This window comes from Drosophila willistoni, unplaced genomic scaffold, assembly GCF_018902025.1.
Source record: "Drosophila willistoni isolate 14030-0811.24 unplaced genomic scaffold, UCI_dwil_1.1 Seg169, whole genome shotgun sequence".
Lineage (NCBI taxonomy): Eukaryota > Metazoa > Arthropoda > Insecta > Diptera > Drosophilidae > Drosophila > Drosophila willistoni.
In genome coordinates this window covers 5,969,035-5,990,012 of record NW_025814128.1, presented here as the reverse complement: position 1 = coordinate 5,990,012, position 20,978 = coordinate 5,969,035, and the positions used below count along the sequence as shown (strand labels likewise).

At 36.9% G+C, this 20,978-nt stretch overlaps 1 protein-coding gene across 1 annotated transcript in view; it reads right to left on the bottom strand.

The window, feature by feature from the left end:
- The window catches only part of LOC26529006, a 201,198-nt gene that overhangs the window by 84,466 nt on the left and 95,754 nt on the right, over nt 1-20,978 (bottom strand). The window contains exons 3-4 of the mRNA XM_047012535.1: nt 5,416-5,611; nt 5,048-5,320 (exon numbers count right to left, since the gene is read on the bottom strand). Of these exons, the coding sequence (XP_046868491.1) occupies nt 5,048-5,320; nt 5,416-5,611 (469 nt within the window). The remainder of the gene's footprint in view (nt 1-5,047; nt 5,321-5,415; nt 5,612-20,978) is intronic.

Here is a 20,978-nt window from a genome sequence, read left to right as displayed (position 1 = left end):
TTATGAGAATTGGATTAATAGGCGGGTGGGAGCAAGCTGTTGTTTAGTCCACTTCATGCGGCAGGTCAAGAACGTGGAGCCTTCTTAGACGTCTGGTGGTAGAACTGTTGTCAAGCAAATTGATGGCCAGAGGATTCAAGTGCCTGTCAAGGCGGTCCAGGTGGGCTCTCGTCAGCCTTGTGATTTCGTCCGTAACCCATGGAATTCCCAGCGTACTATGGATCTCTGCATTGGACGTAAAAATGTTGGAATCGGACATGATTCTCAGGGCCTTGTTTTGAAATATTTTACGGCTGGACATGCAGGCTGTGCCCCAGAGTGGAATCCCGTAGGTCCATACTGGCTTTAGGATGGTTTTGTATATTAGTATTTTTAAACGTAGCCTTAGTGTAGATTTGCGTCCCATCAGCCAGAGGTACTTCTTCAACCTTTTGTCGAGCATCCTCCTCTTACCCATGATATGCGGTCGCCAGGTTAATCTGTTATCCAAACGTAGGCCAAGGTATTTCACTCCATTTGCCTCTGGAATAATGGCGCTGTCCATACGTACTGGAGGACAGATCCCTCGTCTCATCGTGAATGTAATGTGCGTCGACTTTTCGGGATTTACCATTATATTCCATCTGACAAGCCAGTGATTGGTTTCGTCAAGCTGACCTTCCAGTAGACTGCTGGCTACCGATGGCGACTCATCCGTCGCTAAATATGCCGTATCATCCGCATAAGTGGCAACTAGCATTCTGTGATGCGAGCTGACTGGCATGTCAGCGGTATAGATTGTGTACAGAACTAGGCCCAACACGCTACCTTGGGGCACACCCGCTCTGATGGCTTCAATCTCGGACCTCGCGTCGCCACATCTTACATAGAAGCTCCTCCCAAGAAGATAGGACTTGTGGAGTCCATTTATAGGTGCCAGGAACAGGGATTTTAGCTTGTATATAATCGAGGAAGGCTGCCGTACAATATTTCCTCTCCTCAAACGCTTCCAGAATTTTGTTGTTAATCCCATGGCATTGTTCTGGCGTGCCATGACATTCTCGAAGCCAAACTGGTGATCAGGGATCAAACCTTATTGTGAATATCAGACCGTACGGACGTGTTCTCGGAAGACTATTTATTGTGCGCATTTGCTGTGTATAACGGTGCTGTGTAAAATAAGCTGTGTAAAATAATCAAAACAAAAACCCCAAAAACTGCACCAAGGGTGCATAAAGTTGTCTACCTGTTAGCCAAGTCCCGTTGCTGTACTCCGATTGGCCAGCCAATCAGAGGTACCCAAGCTTTACAACAAGTGGTGCATATTTCTAGGCAGTGCTAGGAATTAACTTGCTGCATACTTGCGGGCTGTGGCTGCCGGAATGGATGAAATGGACTTGCCATCCACATCAAAGCGTAGACCGACTTGGCAGCGAGTCAAGTCAAAGGTGAACCCAGAGGGGAAGCGACCGACCACTGTCAAGCTGGCGAGGGTTTCTCCTAACAGAATAAGTGTAAGCGACGACGAGGATTCCAGTTCATCAGGCACAGAACCTGGAGAATTGAAGCGCAAGAGAGACCCAAGGGCAAAGATCGGCCAAGACGAGGCCAATCGCTTTTCCCTGCTTTACGATGACAACGATGGAGACATCGACATTGATGACGAGCCAGTTCCTGAGCCGGAGGTTGAGGTCCCAACTGCGATGGTGAAAAAGATTCAACCGCCACCAATCTTCATTCCTGAGGTGGATAACATCAAGGCGTTCATAACAGATATCACCATATCCAAGGGGATTGACAGGCGCCGGATTGAAGTCTCCAATGACCTCGACCTGTCTTCAGATCACTGTGGAGTCAAGCTCCAGCACCAACTCGATGAGAAGAAGACTTTTCAGGCATAATACCAACGTTGAGGTCTACCAATCTTGGCTTCAGAGGAACCTGGACCCAAACATTGAGATCTCCTCGAAAGAAGACCTGGAGGAAGCAGTTGAACTGCTTAACATTGAAATCCGCAATGACGTGACCCAGGCAACACCACCTCTAAGGCCCTCAAGAAATACACCTCGTCGAGATGACTTCCTATGGTCTCCGCAAGTGACGGCTATGGTAGCGTCGGAGGCGACTGCGACGAGTCTGGCAGAGCTCGCGCAATCCAAGGGACAAAGCTGAGCTAAACATATCGGCCAAAGCTCTAAAGAAACTGCTGTACACTCTCCGCAAACAGTCTCTGGAAAATTTCCTAGAGAATGTTGAATCTGGTGACCAGCAATATAACCTGTGGAGGCTAAACAATGGACTAAAAAGGGTCACTAGTAGAAAAGAGCCTGTTAAAAGGACCGATGGTACCTGGTGCCGATCAGACAGCGACAGGGCAAATGCCTTCGCCACCCACTTGTCTGATGCGTTTACCCCGTTCAGCAGATGCACCCAGGCAGAGGCCCAGCAAACAGAGGAGTTCCTGGACGTTCCATGCCAAATGGCCCTTCCCATGCAAGCCGTTGAAATGGATGAGCTGCTGGAAGAGATCTCCACACTGAAGGTGTCCAAGTCCCCGGGATACGACGGAATCGACGTACCATCGATTAGAGCGCTACCTGAAGAAGGCATACAATTTCTTCTCACCATTGCAAACCAATGCTTCCAGTTAGGACACTTCCCCACCCAGTGGAAGTGAGCCGAAATCATACTAAAATCCCTAAGCCTGGGAAACCTGCAGCCAATCTCGCCTCTTATCGTCCGATAAGTCTGTTGACCGTATTCTCCAAAGTAGTTGAAAGACTACTTTTGCGTAGATTGCGACCAATAATGGACGGGCAGTAAGAAGTGAAGCCGATAAATTTGCAGTCCACAGAACCCGAGATTTAAGTTTCATATTGTAATCATTATTCGCCCGTCCACGATTTATAATACTATTAATAAACTATCAATAATATCTTACATTTGGGGACTCAACCGATTGAGGACTCCATCTTACATACTAACAAACTGTGATGATATTATAAAATTGTTTCACCAAAGTTATAAAAACATAAAAACTCTAACACAATGTTCTAAAAATGCGGGAAAAACCGTTTTTTTAAGTATGTGCTGAAAGTTATCGAAAGTTTGCGCGCCCATAACTGTGTGACTATCGATCATTTGAATTCCAAACCTTATTTTAAGACTTATTGGGTACCAAATTGTATGAAATCGGACACTATGCGTTTGCAACTTTACCGTTTGTATAAGAGGCATACTGATAAAGTTATCGGATTCGTGTGGGTTCGAGATATTTCTCGAACAACGTTGCAGTCTTCTGACCAAAATAAATATAACTTATTTGCAATTGTATATAAATGGTATACAACGACGACACTCTCTTGATTGCCAAGAGGACAAATATTCAAAATATACAAAAAAGTGAATTAAAAGTATCATAAAAAATTAGGTAAGCACCAGGTAAAAAAATATTTTAAATTCCGAAAAATATTTTAAATTTCTACCGCCGCCACAAGCCTACGGCTAACTCCGCCCTTATGTACCGTTTAGCCAAACTCGGTTATACGTATACTTTCCATGCTTCTTCCGATTTCAAAAATATTTGCTATGTTGGTAGCAATATATAAGATTAATAAGTCTGATGAAGTAGATTACGATAGTCAACAAATTGCGGAAGGCAATCGGATTCTTATAAATTATGTAGGAAAAAGTGGGCGTGGTAAAATATTTAAGCAATTATTATCTGCGCGTATACTAAGCAAGTCTACATACGAAATTTGGTGACTTGAACTTTGTTAGTTTTCGAGAAAATCAATTTTATTTAATTTGGGCGTGGCAAACCTTTTAAGGGGTTACGCCACCCCTGAGGTCCAAAAAACAGGTGAAAAAATGAATTATTGCTGTGCGGCCAGTATACCATTTAGGAAAAAACTTTTATTATACACAGATTGAGGGTACTTTAAAGAATATTTTTTGAAAAAAAAACAATTTGTTTAAAACAAAATGGCGGAGATATGGGACGGCAAGTGCCACCATGATTTCAAAATCCTTGCAGGTGGGGTGTCAAATTTCTCGGCTAAACATCACCCGAAAAATCCACAAAAAAAATCTTGTTATTCAGGAAGGCTATGGCTATCCGCCCACGTAGGATTTTTTTTTTCAAATTTTTTTTGGCAAAATGGCGGCTGTTTGAACAAAAAACGCCCTTTTTAGGCTATGGCTATCCGCCCACGTAGGATTTTTTTTTTCAAATTTTTTTTGGCAAAATGGCGGCTGTTTGAACAAAAAACGCCCTTTTTTGGAGGTCATTTTTGGCTAAAAAAATTCATAACTTCCAAACAGGACCTTAAATCAAAAAAATCCTACATGGGCGGATACCCAACACTGTAAAGAATATGTGGTAAAAATTTAAGCCAAATCGGTCCAGTAGTCTCGGAGATATTTGACACCCCGGTTCAAAAAAAGTAGTTTCGAGAAAAACGCAAAAGAAAAAAATTTACCGCGTCGGGGCCGACTCGGCCGCGCTCACTTCTAAACGCTGTAACTTCGGAACTAATTCGTGGTGGCGTAACCCCTTAAACAACCAATGTGTGCGCGTCTATTAAGCCAGTATGCATACCAAATTTATTATCTCTAGCTGTTATAGTTTTAAAAAAAAACAGTTCTATGTAATTTGCGGGGGCGGAAGGGGGCGTGGCAAAAAGTTTCAACAATTAATTATGGAAATCAGTTTTATTTAATTTGCGGGGGCGTGGCAAAATTTGAACACTGTAGGTATTAGAGGAGACAAAGTACCAAATTTGGTGACTCTAGCTTTTATAGTCTCCAAGATCTACGTGTTCATACGGACAGGCCGATGGACGGACGGACGGACATGGCTAGATCGACTCGGCTGTTGATCTTGATGAAGAATATAGACTTTATGGGGTCGGATATGCTTCCTTTTGCCTGTTACATACATTTTGGCGACTTTAATATACCATTTCACCCTATGTGTGCGTGGTATAAAAAGGAACAAACAGCTTCGTCTTGTTGTATGTTAACTTATTTTACAAAATTGTTACACAATAAAATTTATTCGTCTTACCTTTTATCAGCATTTAGTTCCAATATAATATCTTCTTCCAATATATAAAGATTATAATGTTCATGACTAACATTTTGGAATACTTCAAAATGCAAACTGTACGAAATATTTGTATTTGGCGGAATCTGTGACCTTGGAACAAACCAACTAAACCTACCAGGAGTTATAGAAGCTCCAGCATCTGAAATGTTTTCTGGTTTATCTTTAAAGGTTGTGTAGGGCATCCAAACTTCTAAATTTATCATATTTTTGCTATGATAGGCTTCATAACGCCTGAAAAAACACAAATATTTGTATATCGAAAGTTAAGAACAATGACAGTTGGAGAACACTCCTGTTTGATTACAAATAGAAGCTCATGAGCTTACCTTACAGAATCCAAAGTCTGCCAAGGACTTAAATGACTTGAAATATTTAATAAACTGAGCGAAACAATTTCGACTTCTTTGTGGTTCAGCACATATTTTAAAAATATGTAGAAAATACGCGTCATCACCTGATGAGTGGCCCGATCAGTTACTTGTAATCCTATGTTGAAATCATTCGGCTTGTAGGGCGCGATTTCTATCAAAATAAAACGAAATAAATGAGATAAATTAAAACAGGCTCGAGGTCAATTATATTTTTCGGTTGCAGTCCGGCACCGATCTTCAGGGTAAATATAATACAAAAAATATCACCGACTTTATGGAGTCGGGTATGTCAAAGTTTATATAGTCAAATATCCAAAGTCAATACCCAAAACCTAATAAATTTTTCGCCCCCTAAAATCAAACTTTAAAGTAAACATCCGTTTTTTTATACCATACACCCATAGAGTGAAATGGTATATTAAAGTCGCCAAAATGAATGTAACAGGCAGAAGGAAGCATCTCCGACCCCACAAAGTATATATATTCTTGATCAGGATCAACAACCGAGTCGATCTAGCCATGTCCGTCTGTCCGTCCGTCCGTCCGACCGTCCGTCCGTCTGTATGAACACGCAGATCTCGGAGACTATAAGAGCTAGAGCCACCAAATTTGGTATGCAGACTCGTGTGGTATGTACAGTTATCGAGTTTGTTTCAAATTTTTGCTACGCCCCCTTCCGCCCCCAGAATTTACAAAAAACTGTTTTTCTTAAAAAGTATAACAGATCGAAACATCAAATTTAGTTTATATACTCGTTTAGTTAGCGCGCAGAAAATAATTGTTTCAACTTTTTGCCACGCCTCCTTCCGTCCCCGCAATTCAAATAAAACTGATTTTCTTACAAACTATGAAAGCTACCGACATTAAATTAGGTATGTAAGCTAGCCTAATAGACGCGCATATATTGACTATTTAAAAATTTTGCCACTCCCATTTCCGCCCCCGCAAATAAAACAAAACTGATTTTTTTGAAAGTAACAAAGTCACCAAATTTAGTATGTATACTGGCTTAGTATGCGCGCAGAATATATATATTTTAATATGTTGCCACGCCCACTTCCGCCTCCATAATTTAGAAAAAACCGATTGGCTCTTGCAATTTTTTGACCATCGCGATCAAATTTGGCAGACTAAGAAATTTTGATTGAATTTTGATTTGAGATTTGATTGAAATCGGACTAGAAACATGCAAAATATACGTACGAACGTATTTTGCTACGCGATCCATAAGGGCAGAATTGGCCGTTGGCTAGTGGCGGCGCAATAGTGCTCGTGTGTTTGTAGAGTGAGCAAGATAGCATATGGTATGAGGCATGTTAAAAAAATTTAATAGACATACATTTGGTTTTCGAAATTTTAAATATTTGTTTCACCTGGTGTATGCCCAAGTCGGCGAGACGACTTACTTACTTCATTTTATATAATTAATTGGACACTTACAATAACAAGAACGCTAATTAAGCATTAAAATTCGGGCCAATCAAATCCGTTTTATTCATAAACAATTGAACACTTGCAATAATAATTGTCCCACTGAAAGTCAAAAGCGTGAGAACGCTATTTCAGCATTTAAAATCAGGCCAATCAAATTGCACCAATATCGATCACGCCACTAAAGGGCTCACAAGTTTAGCCTATAAATATTACTCCAAGACATCTTTGTACTTTAGTTTTAAGTATTCATTCATTGAATAAAGTCCCGTCTTTTAACTCAACAAAAACAATATCTTTTTTTCCTATCTGGAAAGACCAGATATATAATTGGCGCAGTCGGTAGGGTCTTTCAAAGTGAACTTGTTATTCTATCCGTGTGACACATAGAATTATTATCCGTGCGTTACATAAAATTAGTGAATAATCACTATAAAACTCCGATCCGACATCAAGAACTTACGGGAACGCTCAAAAGTCTACAACAGTGAAAAATACTTACGCCAACTGTGTGCGGAAATATCAACTGTGTCTGTTACAACCATAAAAGTCCAATTGTGGAACAAAAACGCGAACTGTGTGCAGAAATACCAACTGTGTGTGTTACAACCATAAACTCCAATTGTGGAACAAAACGCCAACTTGCGTGCGATCAAAATAAAACACCACTAAAAAACAAAAATGGCCGTAGAACTCACGGAAGTCCACCTAAATCAAGCACTGTCTTCGTTAAGACAAGTGGCAAACTATGATGGAGCACCAGAGAATCTGACATCATTCATAAGGAGGATTGATTTTATCATGCACCTATATCCAACCCATGACATATCATGCATGGCAATCGAGATGCAGCTCACTGGAGAGGCACAACGACTCTCGCAACCCCATGTGAGGAACTTCTTCGACGCCTCTACAACACCAACTATATAGGAAACCTTCGTAAGTTTGTAACAGAATTAGAAGACAAATCCCATATTATTACAAACAAGCTTAGTCTTGAAAACGATGCAAATAACACTACTCTTTATAGAAATGCTTTAAATAACACTATAAAAGAGGTAATAAACAAAAAATTACCCGATAGATTATTTATGACGTTAGCTAGATATGATATAACCACAGTTAGCAAGCTGAAACAAAAAGCTCAAAGAGAAGGGTTATACGAGAATAGTATAACAGAAATCAGAAAATCAAATTAAAGCCAAAATCAAAATCAAAAAAGTGGAAAATTTTTTGTACCCAATAGTACAATTCCGTCTCAAACAAAACAATCCGATACAACACAAAACCAAAAACTTTTCCAAGAATTTCAACAAAAATTAAATATTGACGGGGCTCAAAATCCAATGAATTATCAACAGCAAAATAACTATCCAAAAAATAATGTAGCAAACCGGCCTACAAAAAGGCAAAGAGAAAGTAATAGTGGAATGCAAAATGGACACATCAGAAAATTTTCATCAGAATGCCTCGGAACAATCGGAAGGAGAGATAGGGACAAGTCCCTATCACCCAGCACACAGCAAACTTTGTCCAATAGAACAAAAATTAATAAATACGACATGTTGATAGGCAGAACTTTCCTAAAAGCCTGTAAAGCCCAAATAAATTATGAAGAAGAATACGCAAAACTAGAAAACTATACATTTTATTTCAGAGATATTAAAGAAATAGAAGAAAAACATAACATAGAATGTTTGGATCCACCCACAAAGAGGGACCCAGACACAAATGAAATAATAGAAAGCAATGAGTATAGACTTGACCATTTAAACAACGAAGAAACACAAAAAGTTAAAAAAGGATTGTGACAGTGACATTCAGTACCGCGAAGGTGAACATTTAACTTTCACGAGTATAATAAAACACTATATTTATACAAAACATGAGTACCCAATTTATAAACGTCCATACAAATATCCCCAAACATTTGATATAGAAATCAACATACGAAAAAATAAAATGATCGAACAGGGTATCGTTCGAAAATCGAACTCACACTACTGTTCACCCATTGGAACGTTCCAAAAAAAGAAGATGCTTCCAACAAACAAAAATTCAGATTAGTCATTGACTACCGAAATTTAAATGAAGTCATAATAGATGACAAATTCCCAGTCGTAGATGAAATTCTCGATAAACTGGGAAAATGCCAATAACTTACCACCATTGATTTAGCTAAGGGATTTCATCAAATTCAAATGGATCCTGAATCTAGTGCAAAAACAGCTTTCTCAACTAAACATGGCCATTACGAATCTTAAAAATGCCCAGTCAACATTCCAAAGATGCATGAATAATCTTTTGGAAGACCTTATTTATAAGGATTGTCTTGTTTATCTGGATGACATTATAGTGTTCTCCACTTCATTGAAGGAACACATACTATCACCCAGAAAGGTATTTAACAAACTAAGAGAAGCTAATCTTAAACTCTAACTCGACGAATGCGAATTTATGAAAAAAGAAACAGAATTCCTTGGTCATATAATAACAACAGAGGGTATAAAACCTAACCCAAATAAAATCATAAAATAAAACGACCCACATTATATTTCATCCTTTGAAAAATTAAAATATCTTCTTATGAACGACCCCATACTTGCATACCCCGATTTTAAAAAATCATTTTTCCTAACCACAGATGCTAGCAATATAGCTCTAGGTGCCTACATCTCACAGGATCATAGACCTAATAGTATGGGCAACAAAGTCTTTCAGACCATAACTTTTCGGTAGAAAGTTCGAAATTCTAAGCTTTCCTAAAAGCATTCATAGCCTTTAGTATGGCTCAGCAATGTAAAAGAACCAAATATGAAACTTCAACGATGGAGAATAAAACTAAATGAGTTTGATTACAAAATTAAATATTTACCCGGCAAAGAAAATCACGAAGCAGATGCCCTTTCCAGAATTAAAACAGATGAAAACTTTTTAGGATCAACTGACAGCACCGCAGCTACAATACATAGTGCTCATGAAGATAATGGAAATTACATTCCAATATTAGAAAAACCCATTAATTACTTCAACAGGCAATTAGAATTCATTAGAGGTTCAGAAGACAATGCAGAAACATCAACCTATTTTTATAAATCAAACATAAAAATAACATAATGAACAAGATTATCCCATATTTCAACAAGCCTTTATTGAAGTAATACGATCGAACGCAAATAACATCCAAGAATCGAAAAAACGATTACTTTGTTTAAAGATAAATATTATTTCCCCGATTTTCAAAACCTAATTCAAAACATTATTAACGAATGCACTATCGCAAAGACAGAAAATAGAAATACAAAACTAACTTTTGAAATAACACCAGAAACTTTTAATATCAGAGAAAAGTACGTCATGGACTTTTACATGATCGAAAATTAACAATTGCTTTCATGCATTGGCATTTACTCCAAATTTGCAACACTTGTAAAAGTAAAATCTAGAGATTGGTTAGAAGCCAAGAGAGCAATTATAAAAGTATTGACTGAAATGGGCAAACCAATAGAAATAAAATCAGCATTTCTGTGTATAGCACTAAAAAATTGGCTACAAGAAAAAAATGTTAGAAATTACAACAAGTAAAAACGGCATTTCAGACGTAGAAAGATTCCATAAAACAGTAAACGAAAAACTCAGAATTATAATAAGTGAAAATGACATCGAAGATAAATTAATCAATTTTGAAAAAATTCTCTACATATACAACCATAAGACGAGACATAAAATAACTAACCGAACACCAGCGGACATTTTTATCTATGCAGGATCACCCGACTATAATACCCGACCGAATGAAAAATATCAGATAAACAATTATATATAAAGAAAGAAAGACAATTATATGTATATAATTATAAATAAAGATAGACACGACTTCGAAATCGATACTAGGCTTAAACAGTAAAATCAAAAACAACAAATCCATTCAAAAAGACTGGAGAAATAAATCAGTTAGATGAGAAACATTTTGAAGAAAGGAATAGAGGACAAAAGGTCACACACTACAAATCAAGATACAAAAAGAAAAACAAAGTTAAAAAAAGCAAATACGACAATTGATTTATTACAGGTCAACAACTCAAGATGACTTTTTTGTGCATTATACTATTCTTAACATTAAAATCAACATGCAGGCAATCCATTGACATAAACCCAGTAAAAGCACCGAACGGTTACTTAATATTTAAGACAGAACCAATGGACTTAGCGACAAACTTTGAATATCATTATTTAAAATTAAGACATAATCCATATTCAATACTTGACAGAAAAACTAAGTAGGGAAATTAATGGATACAAATTGTAAAGCGGTACAAACGAGGACTAATTATCGGAATTGGTTCAATATACAAATATCTTTTTGGTACTTTTGATCAGGACGATAAAGACGAATTAGAAGAAATTATAAATAATCTTGAAAGCAATAGCGTACACGCAAACAAACTAAATTACGTAATAGACACTATTAATAAAGGTTTAGAAGTACTAAACAACCTCAAGGAAGATAAAGGGAGAATCAGTAAAACTAGAAGTTCTAATCTTTAATTTTGAGCACTTTACAGAATACATTGAAAACATAGAAATGGGCATGCAGCTCACTAGACTAGGAATTTTCAACCCAAAACTTTTAAAACATAATCAATTAAGTCATGTTAATTCGGAAAAACTATTGAATACAAAAACATCCACCTGGCTTAAAGCGAATTTAACCGAGATATTTGTCATTTCAAACATTCCTCTAGAAATAATAAAAACCCCTATCTTTTAGATACTTCTTATCCAGATGAAAATAAAAATATTTTGACAAAAAATTCATACGATAAATACTATTTTGACAACAACACTTTGTTTAATAAAAATACAAAACAAATAGAAACTAATGAATGTATAATAGGCATTTTAAATCAAATCCCAACCACTTGTAAATACACTTAAACATATAAGAATTTTCAAACTAATTACATTGAACCAAACATAACTGTAACATGGAATTTACCAAAAACTAAACTTAATCAAAATTGCGTAAAAAACGACTTAATAATAGAAGGCAATGACATAATAAAAATTTACGATTGTGCCTTACAACTAAACGAAATATCAATAATAAATTCATTGCTAAAAGCATTTATGTACCAAAGCATTTATGTAACAAATAATATCACCAGGCTAGAACCTATTTCCTTTATCCAAACAAAAGAGATAATTAACGAACACACCAAATATTATAGTGTATTTCAAACTATTACATTAACCACTTTTATACTTACCATAATAAGTTTGATTACATACTTAATCTATAAGTTTAAGGCAATGCCACAAGAATTAATAATTAAGCGTTTTCGATCAAAAAACAATCGTGCTCAATTGTTGAAAAAATTAAGTCCCAAATTATAAACAAAATTGATACCTCAATATTTACAGCTGAAAAAAAATCCTTGCTATATCCCAATGTATCCGCCTGAGGACAAGCTATTTTTTTTAGGATGGGGGAGTCATATATCCAACGTTAATACCCCAACGTCGACCCCTAAAATCAAACTTTAAAGTAAACATCCGTTTTTTTTATATATATTTGGACACTTGCAATAATAATTGTCCCCCTAAAAGTCAAAAGAATGAGAACGCTAATTCAGCATTATAAATCAGGCCAATCAAATCGCACCAATATCGATCACGCCACTAAAGGGCTCACAAGTTTAGCCTATAAATATTACTGTAAGACATCTTTGTACTTTAGTTTTAAGTATTCAACGTCTTTCAACTCAACAAAAACAATATTTTTTTTTCCTATCTGGAAAGACCAGATATATAATTATGTATACTTTATGGGTTCGGAAACATCTCCTTCTGTGCGTTACAAACATCTCACCAATTTTATAATACCCTCTGCAAGGGTATAAAAACCTGCTCTGCGCTTGAGCAGAGCCGATTTATATTGACTGTAACTTGTGTTCTATTTATCCGATCAGATTGAAATTTTGGGATCTGATGTTTTTATTGAGTTGCAGGGAAAGAAATTTCAAAATGTAAAAATATTATTGCCAAGGACTGCAAGGTATATAAACTTCGGCATTGCCAAAGTTAGCTTCTTTGATGTTTTTTTTATTGTTTTAAGAAAAATCAAATAGAATTTGAAATAGCGGTCTTATATTTTGGGCATACGACAACAATATTAAGTGTTTGACGCTCACAGGTGAACTTTGCAACACCAGAGAAATGGTTGTGCAGTTTTTGAATTGTTAGAATGATGGCGTGATTTGTAGTGGGATTTGTATTGTGATAGTTTAGTTTGTAGCTTTGATTTTGTGGTTCCTTTACTTTCTCGCACTTTTCTTTGTCGTCTCCATTGCATGGTATTTTGTATATAACGTTGCTCTTATCCATTATTTGCATTTAAGACTTAGTTTTTTTTTTAAAAGGTGTCTTAATATATTGTCCGGTTTATGGACTTTTTTCACTTTATCTTTATTTAAACATGTGGACTGTAATAATCTTTCTGATAATTGGGGGACGTATATGACAGACATAAACTTATTTTGCTTGTCATTAATTTCTTATATATTGTCGGGCTTTCTGTATCTGTTGATAAATGTCTTAATTACATGTTCTCGAAAATAGTTATCCCTTAAAATATTTCTTATCTCCATTTTTATTTCTTTATGGTATATTACGTCAGAAATATTTAGCCCTTTGTTGTATTGTCCTATGGTGTCTTGAATTATAAATATAGCTTTCTTATTTCATTTAATATTAAGTTCGTTTCCTCGTCTGATTAGTATGCATTCTATTTAAGATAATTTTCCGTCTTCTTTGAAATTTTATAGTTCGTCTACATATGGGCATTTTAGGAAAAAGGTCAACCACAAGACCTAAACATAAAGTACCAAAGATCTGGGTATTTTTCATTATTTATTATTAAGAAGTGTTCCAATTTTATATTTTTGGATAGAAATAGTGAAAAACAGTTCACATGTACAAAATATTTGTAAGAGAAGTTGGGTTTGTGTGTATCGTGAACTTGTTACGTTTATAAAAGATTACTCTTGAAAATATTTAGAACATTTGGAGTTCTCTTACCGTAAAGGTTCTGTTCTTAAATTAAACTTAGGTAAGTGAACTAAACGTAAAAAATATAAGGAGAGCCATAAGATTACGTATTTACCGTTATTTTGCTTATCTGTTAGGTAACTTTTTTTGTCGTGTGAGTGACCGAAAAACAGTATAAGTTGTCTTAACGTGTAAATTTTTAGAGGAAGATAGATAGATGAAAATTTATTATTTACGTTAAATTAGATAAATAATTATAAAATAAAATAAAATAAAATAATTATATTTTCAAATATTTTTTTTTTTTATTAATTACGACAGTTTGTCGTGTGAGTGACTGAGAAGAATCATTTGTAAAAAATATCAAAGAAGCTATGCCGAAGTTTATATACCCTTGCAGTCCTTCGTAATAATAATTATTCATGTTCAAAATTTTTTTTCTGCAACTCAATTCATCAATACACAAACAAAACAATTTTACTCTCTATTTTACAATTTGTTCTTCTTCTTCCTGCATTCCCAAAGCAAAGCAACGCACGCATACACATACAGTTAATGTAGCGTTGCGTCTGTGTGTGTATGCATGTACTCTGTTGATGACGAAAGACGTAGTAGACAGCAAGCAGCGCTGCCGGCAGAGCTGGGAGCAGAGCCGATTATTATATTGACTGTAACTTGTTTTGGGATCTGGGGTTTTATATCCAATATTATCACAAATGTAAATTTCATAGCGATACTCCAATTTTTATGAAAATGTTTCTTCTAGAGCTATATGATATAGTGGGCTGATCCTGATGGTTTTCATACTTTATTTTTCCCGGTCAATAAAACTGGTAAAAAGGTCGAGGCCAATATTGCAAAGTCATAAGTTTCAAAATAAAGCTTAACATTTATAATTTATACGAAAAATATTCAAAGTTTAAAATTTTCACACAATAAGCAGAGTTTGGCAGTGTTAGCAATGTTGTCTAAAGCCATGTATATTTGATGTCGTGTGAGTGACCGCTCTTTTGGAGCATTTTTCTCAACAGATAAATACAGGCGCCCCTAAATTATCTTACCGTCGATGGTACTCTAAAAGTACTTTAAAAAATTATTAGTGATGAATTGCAAAAAATTTAATTTTCTTTGATTTATTTCACATATAAAATTTTATTCTGCTTCCGAATGTCTTGTGAGTGATTCCGGAATTGCCCATATATAAGCTAAAGTTGGAGTAAGTCATTTTAACGCAAATAAGCTGAATATCTAAAGGAAACTCAATCGGCTCAACATCTGAACACCGATTCGAGTTAACGGCAGTTACCACCAGATAAGACACAATTAGTTTTTTGAATAAGAAAAAGAAGATGATGAATTAGGAAGGTGTATGGGCACTGGCCGGGACCGGTTATTAGATGCAAACTCGTGCAAACAAACTTATGAATTGAGACTTAGCAGGGCATATGTATATTTCCAACTTAAGCTGCCACAGACGTCTCAAAAGTATCTGGAGCAAGCCTAGAGATAAATAATTGTTTGCGATGATATGCTTCAGTAAGTGGAGGGGGATTCCTATTGGAATCCACAGACAAACCAGAAAACTTGTCGTAGTCACGGCCGTTAGGGGCAGCATATTTAATGTGAATCAGATTATCACAGAGCCAGTAAGATATTGCTCTGTATTGATCACCAAAATGATCAGCATCCTTGCTAGTAGGCAGACAACAAGCCATTAAAACAAAGAGTAACACAAAGCAGGAATATATTAAAATATATACAAATTTAAATACACAGCAGTCCTCGGTAGATGAGTTGTCTAGTGTATGGATGTAGTTTTCGTCTAAGCCGAAGGCCTTAGTTGCCAGTGCTTCTAAAATATAGTTAGGTTGTTGGTTTATAACTATATCCTATACTTTAATAATAATAATAATAATAAAAAAATACAAAACCAACCTCGTAATCACCACAGGGATCAATGGAAGCTGCGTCTACACAGAAACCGGCTTTGATTCACACTCAGATCACAGTGCGATGAAGGTCTGGGTAACAACACAGTCAATACGATGATGAAACTACTAGGCTATTCAGAAAAAAATCCAACATAAACTGAAATTATTGCGAAACTTTGAGCCTTATTGCGGCAGTGACTATAATGATTCTAAAACAAAGAAAACAGGTGCATGACCTCGCTTCATACCGTCCACGTGTGGGCAAAATTCCTCAAAGTATTCGTAAGAGTATTCAGGATTGGGCTACCCTCATTTTAGTGTTTTGGGCCGCATTTTGTATACCTTATACACAATCGACATGCCTGTGCTGCAGGTAGCAGCTTCTGACTACCACTTATGCAGACAACACTGCGTTTGATGCTTCCGCTTCACACCCTTCGGTAGCAGCTGAAATTATCCAGGATCAACATAACCTTCTGAAACCATGTCTGCGCAGAAGGGAATGTCTCAGTCAACACGGATACGTCGGTGTAAATGACTTTCGCCATTCACACGGGTAACAGCCCCCAGTCAGCCTGAATGGGACGCTTCTCCCGAGTGTGGAGAAGGTGAAGAACCTGGGCCTCACACTTGACAGGTGTTTAACCTGGAAAGCGTGTTCCACCATGACTGTGTAATCTTCAAATCCGGAGATTAAATTTATTTGTGTCACAATTTTTATTAAGTTCCATTTGCGCCTTTTTACACCATCTAGTGTACAGCAGTGAGCAGCGATAAACAGTGGGGAGCAGAGACGGGATTTGAATCTTCGATGAATTCGGTCACATCAGGGGGCGTGACTTAACTTCTGGTAGGAATCGACATTGGCACTATTACCGAGACTTTCAACCCGACCTCCAATCACTATTTTTTTTTATACCCTTGCAAAAAGGGTATATTAATTTTGGTCAGAAGTGTGCAACGCATAGAAGGAAGCATTTCCGACCATATAAAGTATATATATTCTTGATCAGCACGAAGAGACGAGTTCAAATAGCCATGTCCGTCCGTCCGTCCGTCCGTCCGTCCGTCCGTCTGTCCGTCCGTCTGGATCAACGCAAACTCCTCCTAGACCGTTAGAGCTACAGAGCTGAAATTTTGCATGTAGGCTTGTATATACTGCAGGCGTTGTATATCTCGGATTCAGCCGGATCGGATCATTATATCATATAGCTCCCATACAAATGGCAAAGTCACGAACAGTGACTTTTCTTAATAACTTCGTTATTTTCTGAGCTATTGTCATGAAATTTAATATTGGTGACTGAATTACACATATAAACGACTGTGCCAAATTTGATCAAGATCAGGTGACTATATCATATAGCTCCCATAGGAACGACCTTTCGAAAACAGTGACTTTTGTCAATAACTTCGTCACTTTTGACGCGATTGCCTTCAAATTAAACATTTGTTAGTTTAATATATCTGTTAATGACTGTGCCGAATTTGATAAAGATCGGGTAACTATATCATATAGCTCCCATAGGAACAATCAGTGCAAAACAGTGACTCAGATCAATATCTTCGTTATTTCCTATACTAAGATTGTAGGCCGTTCTTTCGCAATATTAGCCTTTTTAGCTTGAACGTTTTTCTACTTTAATGGCTATAGGTAAGGAAAGAGTTACCATAAAAGTTGCAAGGGTATACAAACTTTGACGCGGTCGAAGTTAGCCCCGGCCCTCTGGTTTTAAATTAAATTGTGGAATAAACTCAACATTTTGGGACTATTGTTGTTAAATCTCTTCGTGTCTCAGCAATGCAATAAGTAAGTCCGAAGAGGCTGCCAGCATGTTAAAAAGGTCTTCATTTTGTCTAACACGAGAAGTTTTTAATATATTAGTGTATCTGAACATTTTGTTGTCCCTTTTTTTACATCCCTGTGCTTCTGCGGATAGCTCTCCAACTGGTAAACACTACGACTATGTATCATTGGGGTAATTTTTTTTTGCGGATACGAATCGGTCAAAAGTTGAGCGGCTTTTGATTGCTTGCGAGAGTTCAGCTTGTATAATCTCCTTCCTGCTCTGTGCATCCTCACGAGGAGTGTTATCGGTTTTTTTCTTCCGGCCGAGGAACTGTTTAAGATAGCTTCAGAATAAAATCAATACACTTAATTCTGCAATGCAAAGCAGAAATTCATATTCGTATCAGTTCTAAGTCGTGAAGTTCTTTTTGAGTTGTTTTGCAAATTGGACACCTTAATGTTGTTTCGTTTAAGACTTTCCATTTCATCAATCATTGTCAGGAAAAATTCAAACTAAACGATAAATGTTTTTTCACTTCGTTTGTACTAATATGTAATATGTAATTAGGTAAAAACTTAATATTTACATCCAATTTGGTGAACGGAAATACAAAGAACCAACCTGCAACTATGACCAATTTTACATTTTTTAAATATCATTTACCTGCCTTGTCAGTTTTTCCAAAGCAGACAATCTAACATTGTAGAAAGGCATACATATAATCAGGTAGTATTTACAAAACAGCATTACGCAATATTGTAAATTAATTACAAAGAAGCCACAGGTAAATAGGCACGCGCTCTTCTTCTTCCTTATACGCGCAGCTCATTTTTTAGGCGAGGTTTCCCTAGTTTTCTGGCTTACGCATCGAACTCGCAAATTTCGCAGATTGAGGCCATATATGTACATCTGATAGGTAAATGTTTCACCTACCTAGTGTATGTAGTCCGGCATTGATCCTAGTTGATCTTTGTTAGTTATATTCCACTAAAGTTCAAAATCTCCAATATTTAGAGTTTTTTTAAACGCTTTTAGTTCAATAACGATTTTAGTAATTATTAAAATTTATGAAATATTTATGAAAACAAAAATAAAAAACGTCCAAGATTGATTTTTAAAATCGCCAAATATTCAGTTTTAAATTTGCGACTTTTTGTAAAAATTATCACTAATTACCATTAACCAGAAATGTATCTACTTTGGGCGCCTCTAGCATCCATGAATCTCAACTGAAAGGTTTTTTGGATTCACAATCTCTGAAGTATTCCCTATCGGTTGCATATATAATTTTTGCCAAGAACGATCATGAAAAAAATGATTTTTGCAACGCTATCCGGGTAGAAGCCCAACTGTGCAGCTTCTATATTTTTTGTTCTTACATACATTCCACCACAGTCCGACTTGGCAGTATACAATTACCATTTCGAAACCATTCGACTTGTTTCCACATATTTCTCTGAAAATACTTCCCCTCTGTTTTGAGAGACTGTAATTTAGCAAAGATTGCCTTTTCCCTGTCACACTGTTTCACAGATGGTCTCCTTGAGTTTTCCCTAACTCAAGTAAGTCCAGTCCGTAATACTCAAAAGAGATCATTAGATATTGTATTTGTGTTGGCTTCTTCCAACTGCGATGTTTTCAGGACTGATCTCTTAGTTATCCTTGAAGATAACTTTCACCCAATCCTGGATATAACCATTAACATTCCTCTTCAGGTTATGTTTAACGATACCAATACAAGGCCTCGATCCCGATGTTTTCGCAAGACAAACTTTACTAAACTTAATAAACTTTTTTAAATTAATTATTGGTCTTATCACCATTTATGTTTTTATAAAATCGCGGTTCTCAACAAAATTTTCCCCTTTATACAGTCGCTAGATTAAACTGAATGGTGGTAAATTCACAATGCTATAAAGATTATCTTCGACTATGTAAGTTTCGTCAACATGAAACATCAGTGCACCTGTCTCACTTGCTTTTTGAAAACAATTAAGCTGACACTGATCAGGCCATTGCCGATAAGTTTATGATTTTTGCCCCTCCTTATATTGGACCTTACCTGATGACAGTTCTCATTCTTTAGTAACATTTATCTATATACATGTTCTTAGAAAAGATTCTTATCATACTGCAAAGGTACCAAGGTTCCGCCGATCGTAGGAGCATATTTGTTCGCACCTTTTCTCGACAACGTCTTGCCAAAGACTTTTTTAAATTTTTCGATAACACCAGGGATCGAGCATGACGTCGCTCACCCAGGGCTGAATCATAACATTTAAATGATTATAAAATACCGTCTCTTGCAACTGTTTCTTACAACATCATCTCTTTTTACGACTTATCCATTTATCGTGTCCTTCAACGATTTTGAAAATTCTTCAAATTGTTACGATCCTTTCTCGTCCCTTGGGATATTTCTAATATCTCTTGGGCTAGGTTCGGCACAACAAAATTTATTTTGTGCCCTGGTGAAATTAGAACTCGTTTGTTTGATTAATGGTTTGAAAGTACGTATTTATTTATAATATTTTGGGCTCGGCGGGGTATGACTAATTTCTCTGGAGAAGTCCCGAACTTGGACAACGCTGATTGTGGTTTGGGTCCCTTGCTGTTTGCTCCAGTCCTTCTCTTGTTCCTTATGTCTCCGCTGGTTACTATTTCAAACTCGCAGACACGTTGATTGGCCCTAGGATAGATCCTATAACCTTTCTTTCACGTTCCTGGCGTAGCCTGATCTTCTAGGGATGTTGTTTCCACCTCAGTGCCTTTAGCCGTGTTTTTAGGATGGTCTTTGCGTGCTCGTGGCCTCCAGGATAAATCCTGTGGCCGGTTGCTGTGCAGCAGGATTTTTCCTCAGCGATTGAAATTCGTCAGGATATATAGATCCTGGAATTTCGGCAGTAGGATATATCCTCGTGCCTTCCAATGTGCTGTGGATCGTCCTGGAGCCGCTTGACTTCTCTCTTTTTATCGCTTGGACACGGTGTTCTGGTCCTATTCCAAGGACTTGCTGGTTGTCTGGTAACTTGAGAGGTTACTCATAAGGCCTTCTCAGTTATTCTACTTCTCCTCGATCCTTTTTTATAGGATTTGTTTTCACTAGCTTGAGCTTTTAAGGTTACTCGTAAGGCCTTAAAACTCCCTTGGTTGATCACGACTTGTTGACTTGATGATTTCCTTGATGGGTGTTGCCTTTATATCGGCAGTTCCCACGGCCTCAGGAATTGATTGGTGTAGTACCGCTATACAGCTGGTACTTGTCCATCGGCCCTCTGCTTTCACCCACGCATCCACTTGTTGCTATGCGTGGTGA